Source organism: Cebus imitator, unplaced genomic scaffold, assembly GCF_001604975.1.
Source record: "Cebus imitator isolate Cc_AM_T3 unplaced genomic scaffold, Cebus_imitator-1.0 Scaffold27, whole genome shotgun sequence".
Lineage (NCBI taxonomy): Eukaryota > Metazoa > Chordata > Mammalia > Primates > Cebidae > Cebus > Cebus imitator.
Window position 1 is genome coordinate 6,560,294 of NW_016107342.1, and position 18,667 is coordinate 6,578,960.

General features: G+C 35.6%; 1 protein-coding gene across 3 annotated transcripts in view; it reads right to left on the minus strand.

The window, feature by feature from the left end:
* The window catches only part of EPC2 (enhancer of polycomb homolog 2), a 131,512-nt gene that overhangs the window by 23,235 nt on the left and 89,610 nt on the right, over positions 1-18,667 (minus strand). For all 3 annotated transcript variants that reach the window (XM_017523234.2, XM_017523233.2, XM_017523232.2), the window contains exons 4-6: positions 9,452-9,658; positions 2,185-2,333; positions 1,304-1,436 (exon numbers count right to left, since the gene is read on the minus strand). In XM_017523234.2, the coding sequence (XP_017378723.1) occupies positions 1,304-1,436; positions 2,185-2,333; positions 9,452-9,658 (489 nt within the window). The remainder of the gene's footprint in view (positions 1-1,303; positions 1,437-2,184; positions 2,334-9,451; positions 9,659-18,667) is intronic.

The following is an 18,667-nucleotide window of genomic DNA, read 5'->3' on the forward strand; positions in this document are numbered from 1 at the left end:
TTTTCATACAATGGGTATAACTATTACATCAAAAAGACAGTCCCAACTTTCAGAAACTTCCCATATTTTAAAGTGGGATATGTGACAAAGTAAATATAGTTATTAAACATGTGTGATGGAGTAGGACAACAATGGATGCAACCAAATCCCTAAAGTTAGTGTTTAGGTAGGCTGAGTGTTTATTCAGAGGAGATCTAAAATAAGAATCAATATATAATAAGGGCTGATTCAGTCAGTGATTATACGTTAAGATTTTCATATTGTAATGCTTAACAATCACATACCTAAAAAAGCATTGGTTGACATAAAATGGATTTTTAAAAATAATTTACAAAATGACATTTGCATTAACTTTTTTGGCTATAGAGGCAAGTGAGATTTAGAGAGAATAAGGATGGTGGGCTAGATGCCTGTGATTAATAAGAAAGAACTCTGGTGTTTGAATTGACATAAACTGAATGAAGGAGTCTTCCTGCTCCACACTCTTTCCTGACCTTTAAGAATCAACCCATGAAAAATGAGAACTGTGTACATTTTCAAAAGATGAATTTTCCACAAACATCCTAGGTCTTTTAAAAAATCCTGCTACAGAGTAAGCCTTTATGTCTAGAGGCTTCAGTCAATACTTGCTTCTTATTTAAATCCACACTCCTTAAAATTGAAGGCTTTATTAGTTTTTCTAGTTCCCAATTAAATACTTTAATTAATGTTCCAAGTGAGGACTGAATAAATACAGTTATCTAGTCCAAGTGACTAAAATAACCACTGAGTCTGGCTCTTTTATTAGGAAGAAACTGTGACCCAGAAATTAGAGGACTTTCTCAAAGTCACTCAAGGTAGGTAACAATTGATAAATGCTGGCTCTGGAAATGATGATGACAACAAGAACAGTTTTCAATAGTCTCAATGAATAAAGCTTTAATTTGAGGTGCTGATTCCTTCCATTACAATGCAAGGTTTGCTAAGGTTAGTGATAATAACTAGACTTTAATTACCCTTATTCTCTAGGGAGGCAGATAGCATACTGAAAGTGATGAACTGTTAGACCTGAACTGAAACCCTGAATCTGCCACTTACTAGCCATATCTAGAAGTCACAAAGACACAACTACCTCTAAGGGTTGTTATGAGGATTAATGGATCAGTATGTGTATAAATACTCCTAGCAAAGTACCTGGCAAATGGTAAGAACTAAATTCATGTTAACTGCTTTTTCCTTACTCAAACCATATTAAGACAACTGCAGAAATCAATAATTATCTGATCAACATTACCATACATGCTTCTTCCCAGGTAATATTCACCTTAGTTTTACATTCTTGAGCTTTGTGATGATTTCCATTATGAAGAGTTGCTGGAGTGGCATATAACTCTTTCTCTGATCTATTGATTTTCACTTCATTAAGGATTTCACCCCCATAGTCTCCCAAATGATATCTTGAAAAAAATAACAAAATATAAGAAAACATTGCATAGTTTAATAATAAAGAAGGAAAATAAATGATACCTCCATTAGTTGGAAGCCATCTAGTCAAAAAGAGCTAACAATCAAATTATTTTTAAAAGACAAAATTTACAGGAATAAACAACCAGAGATTTAGTAAAAACAAAACAAACCAAAAAACTTAAAAAATCCCCTAAGGTACACAGAAAACAAATTTCTTACATACATTATATAATCAAGCACTGAGAAATGTTTGGAATGCTTACTTCAGGAATCAAACAAAATTCTGTTTTCGTTTAATCTTTTTAATTTTGTAGGAAAATATACCAGAGAACACATTTCTAAAAGGAATAAAAAAGTCTACCTACTCGGAAAATAAAATCAATACTCATTTCCCTCACATTTTATTTAATAGAAACTTTAATACAGAGAGGTAAACAAAATGATCACCAGAGTTCTTTTCTAAATAAAATTCGGTGATTCTGCCAAAACAAAATCAAGTATAGGATCTATAGTATATAAAAAACTCTCCCAAAGGCTGCAATCTAAATTGAATAACTTAATCTATAAAAAGAAAAAAACAACCTAGTAACCACAAATCTTTAAAAAATATAAATTCTTACAGAATCAATATCAACTGTCATAAAGCTTAACCTGCCCCCCGCCCAAAAATCTTCTGGTTCATTTTGCCCATCACTTGGTAAAGTTGCCACTTTATTGCTGTAACAGGAGCAATGTTACCTTTTCTCCACAACTTCTAAGGTTAAGTGCAATAATTCTCGTTTTGTTTTCTCTCTTCTCTTAATCATTTCCAAAATTGTTATGGCTCTACTAAATTCTCGTCTCAGTTTCAACATCTTTTCATAAGAGGCTTCATCATTCTTACGATTCTATTAAAAATAATGATAATTTTAGAAGAATAAACAACCCAGTTATCTACATTTCTGGCTTTATTCAACAAACTCTTAGCAGACCTGAATTTACCCTATAAAAATAAAATGTTAAAAAAAATCTGAACAGCACCTACATGAGAGAATCTGTATCTAATTCTGAAAATACAAGTATAAGTAAGTATCTCTCAATAAATACTCAGAAAAAAAATGTTGACAGCTGTTGAAAAGGTGGAATGGCATAGAGATAACTTCAATATAAACAAATTTTAAAAATGTCCACCTGAAACAAAACCTGGTATTGGAAAATATAGTATAGTCATTTACAGGAAGGTATTTTTCCAATAACAGAGAGGAACAGTTTTGTCCAGATCAAGGTAACAGTTAAAATGAGTCCCTATCCATTCATCCATCCATCCAGCTCTGTAACTGGGGGCTGGATGGTTTGATACGCTGTACTATAATGTGAACATGAACAATGACCAGTAAAGCTTCACTTCAAAAACTCAGAAAACTGAGTAGGATTAACAAGCATTTCAAGAAATCAAATTATCATTTTTCAATGTAATGTAACATCCCATTGCTGAGTAGAAAAGAGATTTAGTAAAAATACTGAATTTCAGAACACTGTTTATTAGCTTTTCAACTAATTATACAAAGTGAAAGCCCTGCTACATAACTAGAAAATGCTCAAGTCATAATTAACAGCATCTATTTGCATAAAAATTATTACTAATATAAACTATTTGCTTAAATCAAACATCCAAAGATTCTTTAGTATTAGGCATGGAACTATTTGTTTAAAAATAGACCGCTACCACCCCTCCAATCTGTGCATCCAGAGTGAACTGTACACTTAAGCAATCATTCATTCCTTGAGTTAATAATTCAAAATGACATCAGAAAGAACCCAAAGAATACCAGAGGTTTCATATGGCAGGATTATAAAAGAGCAAATAACAATTGAGAAAAATTCAAAGTTATACTCTTTTTGTGTATAGTTTCCTGCATTTGAAAAATAATAGTAATACATTAAAAATAACCTAATCAAAGTCCCATTATGGTACTCCACATAGAATATTAAAAATAAGTCATCCTTTTGTCTAATTCTTAAAAATTCATCTTTTTCTCCTTTATTACTATGTGACAAAAGGTAAAATCTAAAGCATATGTTTAAACAATTTTTGTTTTTGGTAAGCAGGCAGCAGTATCTTTCAATTAAAAAAAATAATATTATAAACAGCAACTATTTAAAGTGCCTACTCTGTGCAGAGCATTGCACATGTGCCTTATCCTCAAAAGGCTTAGAAGCTAGTCAGGATGACAGACAGAAAACAGATAACACAGAATCATAAGGCAGATAATAATACAAGGTTACATGCCAGGTGGCAGCTGAATAATATTCAAAAGTGCACCAGAGCCTTTTAGATAGCTCCCTTCTTCAGTTAAGTGTTCCTCTTGGACTCCTCTTCTACCCTGTCTTATTCATATCCTGCTGTTGTTACTGTTTTGTTTGTTTTTGAGACAGAGTCTCACTCTGTTGCCCAGGCTGGAGTGCGGTGGCATGATCTACGCTTACTGCGACTTCTGCCTCCCAGGTTCAAGTGATTCTCCTGCCTCGGCCTCCTGAGTAGCTGGGATTATAAGCACCTGCCACTATACCCAGCTAAATTTTGTATTTTCAGTAGAGATGGGGTTTCCCCATGTTGGCCAGGCTGGTCTCAAACTCCTGACCTCAAGTGAGTTGCCCGCCTACGCCTCCCGAAGTGCAGGGATTCGGGCATGAGCCATTGCCCCTGCCCCCTGTTCTCTTCATGCCCAAATAATTACCCTTAACTTTCCTTTCCCCAGTCTTGGTCCTCTTTTTTTAAAAAGAAACTTTTTGTTTTGAAATAGTTGCAGACTTACAAAATGTTACAAAAAGAGCATGAAGAATTCTCATGTATCTTCATCCAGATTCCCTAAAGGTTAATATTTTACATTTGCTTTCTCTCTCTGTATGTGCATACAGAAATATGTATGAATAGAAACACATACATCTATAAATTATCAGCAGTACTATTTTGGAAAAATTTCGAGAAGTTGAAAATATAAAATGCTCCTTTATCTCTATATACTTTCATATATTTTTTCAAAAAACAGTGATATTCACATATAACCACAGTATAATTATTAAAATCTGGGAATTAACATTAACATAACCCTATTACTTAATTTCTTTATACATGTAAACTTTATTCATATTTCAACAATTGCACCACTAATGTCCTTTATAGCAAAAAATACAGTTATTGCTATAAAGGACATCAGTAAGATAACAATTTTTATTATAATACATTTTCTTAGCTGGGTGCAGTGGCTCATGCCTATAATCCCAACACTTTGGGAGGCCGAGATGGGTGAATTACCTAAGTTCAGGAGTTCAAAACCAGCCTGACCAACATGGTGAAACCCCGTCTCTATTAAAAATACAAAAGTTAGCTGCGCATGGTGGTGCATGCCTGTAGTCCCAGCTACTTGGGAGGCTGAGGCAAGATAATCGCTTGAACCGGGGAGGCGGAGGTTGCAGTGAGCCGAGATACTGCTTATGTAGTCCTACAACACTCCAGCCTGGGTGACAAGAGCGAGACTCCATCTAAAAAAATAAATAAATAAATAAATAAATAATAACAATACATTTTTTTTCCTGGTCTAGGATCTGACTCCATATTAAAAACCATGTTTGGTTGTCAAGTTTCTTTAGTCTTCTATAATTTGTTTAATCTCCTATAACTGTTTTCTCTATCTTTTAGTGATTATGATCTTAACATTTTCAAAGAGTAGAGACTATGTGGTAGAATATTCCTCAATTTGGGTTTCATTAATGTTTTTCCATGATTAAATTCAGGTTATGTATTTTTGGTACAACTACCACAAAGGGGATATTGTATCCCTCTCATATTAGTAGTTAAAAGATACTATTTGTCCCATTACCGTTATTAACTTTGATTGTTTAAGATGGCATCTCTCAGGTTGCCCTAGTTAAATATTATTTTTCCCTTTTAAAATAACAAGTAGATTAGTTCAGGCACAGTGGCTTATGCCTGTAATCCCAGCACTTTGGGAGGCCGAGGCAGGCAGATAACTTGAGATCGGGAGTTTTATACCAGCCTGGCCAACGTAGAGAAACCCTGTCTCTACTAAAAATACAAAAATTACCCTGATGTTGTGACAAGAGCCTGTAGTGGGGTGAGATCGTGCTACTCCAGCCTGGGCCACAGTGCGAGACTCCATCTCAAAATAATAAATTAATTAATTAACAAGTATGTTGTAGGACTAGATAAGCAGTATCTTGTTTATCATCAAACTTCCCCCTTAAGTTTAACATCCATTAGTTCTAACTTTTGCCTCAAACAATCATCTGTATTATTATAGTGGTTGCCAAATAGTGATGTTCTAATTCCATCATTCTGCCAACACTTACACGTTTGGAAATCTACTGTAAGGAAATACTGTCTACCCATCTACTTGCCCACCAGCCCGCCCACATCAGTATGGACTCATGGGTTACTCTATAGGGTAGAATTCATTACTTTCATAATCTGTTTTGATGCTCAAACTTTCCCAGCTCTTATCAGTGGAGTCCTCCTTTAAGCTGGCTCCTGCATCCTTCTGACATGGCTCCAACTATTTTCTTATTTTCTGGCATAACAAAACGTTTGTTCCAGGCTTATCTTTGTTTTTTCCAGCCCTAGATGTGAAATAGTTTTCCTAAGGAGCCCTGGTTCCCTTTAATGAAAAACGGTATATATATTTTTTGAGATGGAGTTTCATTCTTGTCGCCAAGGCTGGAGTGCAATGGTGCGATTTTGGCTCAATGCAACTTCCACCTCCAAGGTTCAAGAGATTCTCCTGCCTCAGCCTCCCAAGTAGCTGGGATTACAGGCATATGCCACCACACCTGGCCAATTTTGTATTTTTAGTAGAGATGGGGGTTTCTCCATGTTGATCAGGCTGGTCTCAAACTCCTGACCTCGGGTGATCCACCCAACCTTGGCCTCCCAAAGTGCTGGGATTACAGGTGTGAGCCATTGTGCCTGGCTGAAAAACAGTATTTAAAATCAAGATCTACATCCTAGACATGCCCATTTCTACTGGGTGTCACTGCTTCTAGAGACTTTCAGTGAAGAGAGCTAGGAAATATGTATGTAATATATGTATGCACATATATGCATAGATCTATATCTATTCCTAACTATATGAAGATTAAAAACTAATAGCTCATATTGACATTTTTTCTATTCTTCTGAGATGGCCCTATTCCCTGTATTCAAATCCACTTGCCCCCTTTACTCCTTTTCTCATAATCATCTCCGCTCAGGGCCAGCTCCTTTCTTCCTAATACAGTTACATATTACAGTTCTGTACTTACTGCCAAATCTCTAGGGAAGTGGTTCTCAAATTGCTACACTTTAGAATAAACTGTACATCTTTTCATGACCAAGGCTGTACAGTAGCTAGAAGTGACAACCACTACCCTGGGAATTTCCTCTCTTAACTATCTTCTTCTGGGCCTCACAGAAAGAGAAAAGAGGGCACAGACACTAAGAGTTCTACCTATGTGGTTAAATATATGCTGATCCAGGACTTCCCAATCAGTGTATTCAGACATGCCGATGCCTTAAGACTATCTCATTTAAGAATGCCCCAAAGTATTCACATGTTCCTAAGTATTAGTTCAGCAACTTAAAATTAAATTCTAAACAGCCAAACAAATATTTCAGAAGACCTTTTAGCCTTTGCATCAACTACACAAGTGTTTTTAAGTTTGTGGAAATAGAAAACAGAGAGCCTTTGTTAGTTGTAGTCACTTTTGCATACCCCAATGCTTGCCACCTCCTAAAGAGTATTTATTTGAGTGCTTTCCCATTTTTCTCATTTCAAAACACATAAACATTTCTAACTAGCAATAGTGAGAATGACAGTTGAATAGTCTTTGGTCCTACAACTGAAAACCGAAAGGAATAAAAAGTAAAGAGCATCAGAAAAGAAAATGTACCTCTTTACAGAGGAAAATAGAAAAATAACCAAGAGAGGGTAAGAATCAGCGTGTCAGGAAAACCTACATTAGTGATCACAAAATGAAGAAATGTCTAAACACAAGAACCAGTTACTAGCAATTCTCTAATGGTTAGAACAAAAGAAGAATAAAACATGTTTTAACATTCAGAAAATATTGTCAATATGCCAATAAATACTGCTAATCTTAAGTATTTCCTACCCATTCACTAAAGAAAGTCCAGTAATAGCTTTCCTTCAAAAGGCATTGCTAACAGTCTATGTTTTGCAATATATCTGTAATTAATTACAGTCATGCGTTGCTTAATGACATGGATCAGATCTGAGGGGGTGGGTGTGGTGGGGCTCATGCCTGTAATCCCAGCACTTTGGGAGGCCAAGGTGGGAGGACAGCTTGAGCACAGGAGTTCAAGACCAGTCTGGGCAATACAGTAAGACCCAATCTCTTAAACAAATAAGCGAACAAACAAAGATCTGAGAAATGTGTTGTCAAGCAATTTCTTTGTTGTACAAATGTCAGAGTGTACTTACATGAACCTAGAAGGTATAGCCTATTGCTCCTAGGCTACAAACTTGTACCGCTTGTTACTGTACTGAATACTGTAGGCAACTCTAACATAAATGGTAAGTACCTGCATATCTAACATATCTAAACATAGAAAAGGTACAGTAAAAATACAGTATAATCTTAGGGGATCACCATCATATATGCAGTCCATCGGTGTCCAAAATGTTATACAACATATGACTGTATATTGCCTTTTTTTTTTTTTGAAAAAAGCAATTCATAGTTCAGGTTTTTTAATGATTTAGATAAACCTCTCCTTCCTCATGTCCAATAGTCCACATTTATAAAGTCTTACTGTATTTATGAACTTATCTTGTTTCAGTCTTGGAAAAGTGCCAAATCTTCATAAAATACTGCAGATTCCCTTAGCTAAGAACCAGCATGCTAAATTAAAAATTCAAGTCTGGGTTAGGGAATGTTATCTATACTTGGGAAATCCATCCTCTAATGTTTAAAAAGTTACATCCTCAAGAATTATAGAAATTCTTGTTATTAACCAGGAGGAGAGTTTCTCCTAAAATATACTATCCTTGGCAGCTGTTATGTTCCTCAGCTGTTATATTAACAGCTGACAAAGAGAAGCTTTCAATGTTAGGAGAATCCACAAAAATGTTCTGCCTCCAATTATAGTTCCTTATTTTATATTTATACGTTCCTGATATTTTGCAATATTAGAGAACATATTACTATGTGTGTTACTGTTAATTATGAGAAATGTAAGGCAGTGAATACTCCTCTAGAATAGTGCTTTCCTCTATACTATATCATTCCACAGTATGAGATCCTGTTTCTCTTAGTTAAAATTCTGCTTCATACTGCTTCTGAAAGCCAGATGGGAACAAGCTCATCAATTTGAAATCTGACACAACTGACAACTCAGAAAAGGAGAAAGATTCCACTGTTACTTTTGACTGTTTGCAGAACAGGCTTGAAAATGAACCTTTCCCTACTTTCCATGACCCTATAGTAGCTAGACACAGCAAAGTGCATTTTGACTTGCAAGAACTACAATAACTACAATATGGTTTCCAAGGAATTGTAAGGTCTCAAGTGAGCAACAAGGAATAGTAATATTATTTCAAATTCTCAGCTTCCAAAACACGGGAGATCTGTGACAGAATATTTAGCTTATTGAAGAGCTCAAAACTTCCAAGGTGCATAAGGACGCAAAATTCCTCATATCACTTCAACTACAAGCATAAAATGATATGATCGGTAGATTCATTAAGGGCACAGGCAGTAGATAAATGGTATAAACAATTGGCCAACAGAAGCTACTGAAAAGCAAGATTTCTTGCAGTGGGCCAGTGGCACAATGGATAACATGTCTGGCCACGTATCAGAAGAAAAGTAGGATTTCTTATAGAAAGTCATCAATGCCATTAGTTTCCATTATGTTCAAATTATTCAAAATTATTCAAGTTATTAGAAAAAAACTATTGATCTTAAATACTATTAAGCTACCTTCAATGAAACCTAATTTGCACATTACCTTTCGAGTTTGCATTTTCTCTGTTCTTCTCCGAAAGGCAACATAAGGATCATTGTTGGTAGAGCCATCTCTTTTCTCTTGTTTTATCTGAGGAATGAGGGATGGCCCCCTGCAGTTTTTACGTTTTCTCACCCAATAGTCGTATACAGCTTTAATAAGGTAATCATCTTCATTTAGTAGCAGTTTTGCTTCTTGAAGTGTTACAAGCTAAATGAGAAACACAAAATGTCATCAGCTACAATGTTGGCAAAAATAAATAAAAGTTAGATTATGGCCATAAAAAATATGTGACCAGCTCTAATAACCATGAACAGATATTATTATGGTAGGTTAAGATACAATACAATTTAACCTAATGAAGGAATCATTAATTAGGAGACATCTAAAAATCAGTATTTTTCCCTCAGACGCAGTGAGTTGTATAACTGAAAATATTTAAGAAGGCTAGATGAATGACACTTGGGAAGACTGTAATAAATTCATGCCTCAGGCAAGTCTTAGACTAGAAGACATACACGGTCCTTCAAAATTCTGATATTATACACATTTGAGGATCTATCAGTTTTCAAGTCTATTAGCTTCTGTTTGTTTTCCTATAGAAACTAGAAGGTACAGGGGTTTCTTTTTATGTGCCTCCAAAATAAAAGATGAATATTCTCTAATATATTGCAACTTACTATACCTCTTTTGAAATTGATTATAAAAACAAACTTAGCATGTTTTCAGAAGTTTCAACCTTAACGCAATTTTGAATTCTAAGAAACAGTGACATATAAAAGAATTCCTCTATCCAAGTGTTAAATACTAGAGAATCCTTATTCTTAACACTCATTCTGCTAATGACAATGTCATGTCCTGAGACAGTAGCCCTAGGATGGTTCCCTTGGGAGTTCTAATGCTGGTGTTTCAGGGACCTACCTCTTTTTCACTGTAGCCAGCACATTGCTGACACATCTCAAATTAAGGCTGCAAACATCTGCTTGGTCACATTTGTTGCCTAGCACCTTGAGATCAAATAAGCCAATAGGCTTTCGTAGGATGAAATGGGGGTTACACATATCCATTTACAGCAAACATTGGAAAAAGATCATGCCATTTTAGGGCTGGGAAGTCTCGCTGAAGTGATGCTATCCCAACCTTTTTACTTGTATTATTTTAGAGATGAAGGCTCACTTTCAGAACTTGAAATACTTCCCAAGAAATGTTTCCCTAGTACTTGGAAATGAAGAGAAAATTTTTCTCATTGAATTTGTAAGATCTATATACAATAGACTTCATATAACATACATATGACCTGTATGTTGTATGAAGTCTATTGAAGAAGGCAAAATTCACCAAATAAGGTTCTCATTATTTTGTGTTGGTATAATTTCATGGAATAAATGCACTGATCGCTGGACTTCAAGTCCTAGATGAATGATTTCTAGAAGTAATTAGGTGGTTTCTTACAATTTCTCAGCTTAGTTGAACCACAGGAAGAGAATACACTGACAATGTCAACTCAGGTATTCTAGTCCATGTCACAATTACACTTAGTGCATTAAAACAGTAAGTGGCCATTCTTTGGTTACCCAATCTCTTAGTAGAGGCAGCTTAACTGCATTTTAGAGGCTGCATCTGGTCCTTAATGTGGATGGCCAGAGTCTGGAAAATAAGACCACACCACAAGAACCAGTATTTCCAAATATCACCTTTAAGTGAATACCTTTCTACTGTTAGCTGGAGTTCTCTGGAATGGTGATGTCAACCCCAGTCTATGACAATAGTGGTAGAATAAGAACTGAGCTTTCTAGATCTAATAAAATTCCACCTTGTGCTGACAGCATCACAGGCAGTTCTCATGCATTCTGGAGGCCAAAGGAAACAATTCTGTGATGTGTTACATGTGCTTTAGCTGATTGATCACTTTACTTCTGATAAAATTTTGTTATCTTCACTAATTAAATCAAGAGCTTAATCTAACCTCAGAATGGCGTGAAGGATAAGAGCTCTTTCTACCAATCAGCAGAACAGTAATGAGTTTCTTATATAGCAATACTATCAAGTTAACACTGTTGAGATTAAAATACCTGCTCAGATTTCTTTCTCTGGTGCTTCTTGCTCCAGCTTACAATGTGTTTTCCCATGTTTAAAGTGCTCTTTATAACACAAGAAATAAGAATTCAACACACATTTTATAGTTAAACTTTCTGATATTTATTTCTAGTGTTAACTATTTTTTCAATTCACTGCTGTATGCTGTTATATAGCGACTTTCTATGAGTAATCTTGGTTTTAATCATTCTGTAAAAATGATCTTTAGCTACTCTGAGGCAATTAGTACCACTGCATTTCTATTGTGACGGTAGCATCAATTTGAGTGGGGAAGAATGATTTGTAGACAAATCAGTCACAAATTATTATGTCACATGATTAAAAATCCACAAAATCAGAACCTTACTATTTTTACACTACAAAAACAATTCTGTTATTTAGTGGCCAGGAGCAGTGGCATGCAACTGTAGTCCTTGCTACTTGGGAGGGTCACTTAAGCTCAGGAGTTAAGTCCAGTCTGGGAAGCATACTGAGACCTCCTAAAAATAAAAATGTTCTATCATTTAGCATGTACTTCACTCACTAAAATGCAGTAGAAACCAGTTAGTTAACTGGCAAAAGAGTCTGTGGCAAATTTATTATTTCCAAGATAGCTCTGAGTTATCTGATTTACATTACTTACTTATTATAGGGATGGGAAAATAAAAAAAGTTATCCTACCATATAGGTTTTTCTTCTAGACTGCTACTAGCTCTATGAGGACACATTAGAATTAACGAACTTAGATTAACGAACTAAGGGCCACTTAGTTCATTAATCAAGAAAGTCTGTTAACAAACTAAGTGGTCCTTGTCCTCATAGAGCAATTTCAAAATTATTTTGAATACATAAATGAATAAATTATATGTAAAAATTAATGTGTTTTAATTTATAAAACATTGACTTAAACAATAAGTTAATTTATTTAATTTATAAAACAGTCAACTAAGAAGTTATTAAAAACTAACTACCATCAGTCCAATAATGGGTTATGGAATGTGGGGAAGATAAGGGAAAAAACTTTAATATGAATTTGCTACCTAAAGAAACTCATAACATGGCAATAAAGGTTAGACAAATACAAATTAATAAATAAGAGAACAACGTGAGAACTTTGGAACTAAGCATCACTGCAGTAAGATTCAGGGTAGAGCAGGGCACATTTCCATCTGGGACTGCCTATATTGGGACTGCCTATATTGTGTTCAGTGTTGATAAGTCAACACCTCTCTGCTACATAACTTCTTTTTCCATTTTACTTCTCTCAAATCTATGGTTTATTATTTGTCTAACAGCCTAAATACTACCAAAGGCAGATGCTTGCAAATAACAAGCATTTACATTAAATTCGAAGAGTTAAATGATCATACCTTACTCTCTTCAAGAATGAATGGCCACTGCTCAAAAACAACATAGTAAAATTGTAATATGATTCTAAATAGATAGCACTGGAAACATCTTGCTTATCAAATGACCCCTAGTTTACACAATGCCACAAAATTATGGCAAGCCAATCTAAAAAGAATATATCAGCACTCAATGAAATCAAAATACACATTATTACACATTTTGAGTACTGTACATAAATTAAGGAGAAACCATTATTTTCTCCAAAGAATCAGAAAATGGAAAAAGTCTTCAGACTACAACGACGACTGGTAGAGTTATAAAGTTCTCCTGTCTTTGGGTAAGTGCCCAAACGTAAACCATGTGCTAGTTAAAATACTTTCTCTCCCATAGAAAGGTGATACTAATCCATTAAAACTCATATGATCTTCATGCTTGAGATGACTATTTTAGAAGTATTTGTTTATCAATTCACTTCTTCCTCCAAATCTTCTACTATAGTTTTCTCATTCTCAACAGTGCCAACCCATGATGAACAAATAAAATAAGGAAATCAGAATAAAATGATTAGAAAAAAAGGTCTCTTTAATTCCATGAATAATCTTCTAAGGTCTTAAAAACTGTCAAGAATTCTATTAATCTGCCATTTAGGAGATAATTCTAACTACATATTGATAGATTGCTGATGCTGAAATTAACCTTCTCTGCAATAGGAATGATCAGCAGGGTGTGGTGGCTCACACCTGTAATCCCAGCACTTTGGGAGGCCAAGGCGGGTGGGTCATAAGTTCAAGACCAGCCTGGCCAACATGGTGAAACCCCATCCCTATTAAAAATATAAAAATTAGCTGGGCATGGTGGCCTGCGTCTGTAACCCTGGCTACTCAAGAGGCCGAGGCAGGAGAATCGCTTGAACCCGGGAGGCGGAGGTTGCAGTTAGCCAAGATGGCACCACTGCACTCCAGTCTGGGTGACAAAGCAAGACTCCGTCTCAAAATAATAATAATAATAATAATTAATAATAATAGGAATGGCCCCCAATCTGGATAAGACAACACTTTAAGATGAAATGGAAGATTTATATTCAAATTACTTTTATAATCTGACTGCTTTTTCATTAACTTTATATAACATAATTAAACAATACATGTACACACACATTACAGCATGGTGTAGTGGTTTTAAAACTATATTGTGTGATGGGTTTCACTAGGACTGCTTCAAAAGACCTAGACCAAATTTTATTTTTAATATACAAATACTTCAGCATCATAGTAAAGAACATATCCATTTCAACATGCCACATACTAAATTAAAAAAAAACAGGAGGGTGAGTGCGGTGGCTCACCATCTGTAATCCCAGCACTTTGAGAGGCCGAGGTGGGCGGATCACTTGAGGTCGAGAGTTTGAGACCAGCTTGACCAACATGGAGAAACCCCGTCTCAACTAAAAACACAAAATTAGCTGTGTGTGGTGGCACATGCCTGTAATCCCAGCTACTTAAGAGGCTGAGACAGGAGAAGAGCTTGAACCCAGGAGGTGGAGGTTGCAGTGAGCCACAATTTCGCCACTGCACTCCAGCTTGGGCAGTAAGAGCAAAACTCCATCTCAAAAAAATAAAAAATACAGGAGACACCCTGTCCCATCCTCTCCCATGTAAAAATGTACTTGTTCCTAGTGCACATGAAAACCACATTTTCCTAACAGCCTCACTGATTTGGTGCATCTGTTTGGGGTCTGCCCCAGCCAAAGCATAATCAATAACGCAGTATCAAGTAAACACTGAAAGTGCTGCATGATGAAAGAAACTGATGATGTGATTATTATATTGTGTTTTAGGCACTTCTAATTTGTATAAGTACAATGAAGGTTGAGTGCATGTATCAAAGTTTCTATTTGTAAGCAATAGATGGAACTTATAACAAGATACTGGATAGTTCCACATCTTCAGAAGTATTGGTGCATCAGGCTTGGAATCCACAATGCCTAAAATCAGGCCACAGAACTGATCCAGTAAGGAAACCAGTACTATAAACACCACTGGTACTATAAACACCACTGGCATGAGGACTATAGCTGGGACAGCAAATACTTAGTCTTAGACTATGGTCTTAGAAAACATGCATATATATGACAAGGTGATAATATTACTAAAAACTATTAGAAATGTAGGACCTGGCATTACAGGCAGAAGGAACAATGTAGAGCCATAAAAGGCATGGTACATTAGAGGACCAGAAGGAAGTTCAGCATGGCTGGAGTAAGGTGGTATGGATTTCACTTTATAGACAGTGGAAGCCATTGAAGTTTGTTTGTTTGTTTTAAGATGAATTTTTAATAAAATAGCTGGTGGCAGAATAGAAGTGGTCCAGGTGAAAAATAATAAAAATAAGGGAAGAGGATACAGCCAACAAACACAGGTTGAGCAGCTCTAATCTATAAATCTGAAATACTCCAAAATCCATTTTTTTTGAGTGCTGACATGATTCTACAAGTGTAAAATTACACACCTGATCTTATTTGACAGGTTGCAATCAAAATGCAGTGAAAACTTTCATGCACATATTTAAAATATTGTAAAAAAAGAATTACCTTCAGACTGTGTACATAAAGTGTTTATGAAAAATAAGTGAATTCATGTTTAGAGTTGGGTTCCATCCCCAAATAATCTCATTATGTATCTGTAAATATACCAAAATGTGAAATAATCTAAAACCCAAAACACTTCCGGCCCCAAACATTTTGGATAAGGTATACTCAACCTGTGTGACACTGTGGAACACAAAACTGGTTTGATTTAGTGATGTTTGGGATGATTTTAAAGAAGTCAGCACTCAAGTTCAAACTGGCCAACTAGGTGGAAGATGAAAATAATATATATCATTAATTAAGAAAGAGCATTATTAGTCTGTTCTTGTGTTGCTATAAAGAACTACCTGAGACTGGGTAATTTATAATGAAAAGAGGTTTAATTGGCTCATGGTGCTGCAGGCTGTACAGGTAGCATGGCTGGGAAGTCTCAATAAACTCAGTCATGGTGGAAGGCAAAGGGGGAGCAGGCACATCTTACGTGGTGGGAGCAGAAGAGAGAGAAAGGGGAGGTGCTACACACTTAATCTTGTGAGAACAAGTCTGTAAAACAATCTTGTGAGTCGATCTTGTGAAACAATCTTGTGAGACGTTGTGAGAACTCAACTGTCATGACAACAGCAAAGGGAAAATCCACTCCCATGATCCAATCACCTCCCACTAGGCCCTCCTCGAACACTGGAGATCACAATTTGACATGATATTTGAGCAGGGACATAAATCCAAACCATATCAGAGAGCAAAACTAAGGGAGGCAAAAGAGGTCTGGAAATGTTAAATTTAAAATACTTGCTCAGGTGGTAAGGTTCCACTAGAAATCTAGCTCTGGAGCTTAGTAGGTACAGGTATGGATTTGGGAACCAGCAACAAACCGTTAGCAGCTTAAGATAAATGAAAAACATGCAGAGGGCAGATAATAAAGCAAATATCAACACTGAAGATAAAGAGGAGATGAAGAAAGAAGAAAAGAATCAGGAAAATGTCCTGGTCAACATCATTAAATACTACAGGGATATTAAATAGGATACAAGTTGAAAAGAGGCTCTTGATGACAATTAGGAGGCCACTGGTAATCTCAAACATTGCAATTTCAGTTAACTGAAACGGATTGTGATCTGAGTAAAAGGTAAACATAGGAAGCACCAAATATAGCTAATCTTCTGAAATTTTAACTATAATAAAAAAAAAAGAAGAGATATTGGGTGGTAGTTAGCTGAGAAGGATGAGGTCAAATGAAAGGGTTCTCCTGAAAATGGGAACTTGGGCACCTTTTAGGGCAGAGAAAGACTGAAGAAATGAAGGAAAAGATAACTGAAAATAAAATATTCAAGGTACAGGTACACAAGGAAGAGTTAGAAAGCGTTTAGGAGGATGCCTCTACAAGATGGTAAAGGTAGGAGGTAGAAGGGAAGCAAAATGAGGGAAAATGATTATCCACAGTGTTAGGAGAGTTCTGTTTTGAGCAGGCATGGTCCTTCCATGGGAATGTGTGGTAAGTTGAGAGCAGCAGTGAAAAGTCAGTAGTGTATAGAAGGTTAATCAGTAACTAAAAATAGGGTACTCAATAGTTTAGGAAGGAGATAAGGGTTTATAAATTAAAACATTGAGGGTTTTTGAAAAAAAAAATTAAGAAAATGTTTCTTAGAAAGTGTTCTATTATTTATTTTAGAGAAAATTCTATGAAAGAGAATGCCATTTAAGATGGCTTGTGATTAAAAACAATTAATCTCAATATTTAGAAAACTAGCAAGAATAAAACATTTCAAAGAACACCGTATACCCCCTTAGACCAAGACTCATGTATTGTTAACTTTTATATTCATTTGTGTTAACATTTGTGTGCATTCGAGCTCTAAGTGTGTGTGTGTGCACATGTGTACAAATTTTTTTCTGATCCATTTGAGCGTGGTAAGTTACACATGTCATGGCTCTTTACTCCTAAATACTTAAGTGTATACTTCTTAAGAATGGGGATATTTCCTTTCATAATCATAGTATTCAACTTTAGTAAATTTAACATTGAAAATATTATGTAATCTACTATTTATATCCCAATATTGTCAACTAACTCAAAAATAATCTTCATAGCATCCCCCCACTCCCGTCCAGTACAAGATTCAGTCTCAGGTTAGGTATTGCAATTAGTTGTCATGTTGGAAAGAAGACATTAAATCAAATAATTTGATAACTAATTCAATTCAGGGGTTTGTCAAATCCCTTTCCTTCATTGGTAACTAATTCAATTCAGGGTTTTGATAAAACCTGATAAACCCTGAACTGAGTTAGTTATCAGTGAAGGAAAGGGATTTTTAAAAAGTGGATGAAACTGAGTTTTGGGAGTTACTGAAGAGATAAGGATTACAAGATTATCTAGGATAAGACAGTAAATTTTTTAAAGGATAAACTTGAGAGGACTGTGGACCATCTAGGTGAAGATATCAATAGGCAAAATCAAAAGGGGCAGAAAAAATCCTGGAGCTTGAGAAAGAGGTCAAGGCCAAAGGTAATACATTATTATATCCACAAAAATGCTTATTGAGCTATCACACAAAAATATGTAGGATAAGAACAGAATTTCAAGAAACTCTGATGTTTACAGGAGTTGAATGAAAAGGATCAAGCAGAAGAAAGAAGGAATGGTCATGAGAAACAATAAAACCAGAGGGAATAAACTGTATTTTTATTTTTAAAGGTGAAGACAGTTCCAAGATATAAGGAGACAGACTGGGGCTGAAAATAACAGCATTTGGCAACAGGAGTTTTCAATCATGGCTTCTCCGAAATAGTCTCCCAGAATAATAGAGGCAGGTTTGCCTAAGTCTTTGATCTTTTTCTGTCAACCTAATAAAAAGAAGTTTAACTACAAACTTGAGTCCTTGTCGTGGGACCTAGTACTATGCTAGCCCCCATAAGGAAAGGTAAAGAGATCCATGAATTAACAAATCAAGGAATGGAATGAAGACAGCCCTTTGTTATCTTCAATCCTTGATTCTAATACAGGACCATTATTTTGTTTCAATGACAAAACCTCCACTTTCACCTCCACTGCTGAAAGCAGATGCTATCATGCTCTGTGCCTAGCTGGTTGTTTCATGGCCTAGAAGCTTGTCCTTGAGCAAAGAGACCTAAAATAGGATGGGACTGATTATATGTGCACAGTTAACTGTACTGCTTACATGCTTTTTTATCCTGTCTCCACCTGGATA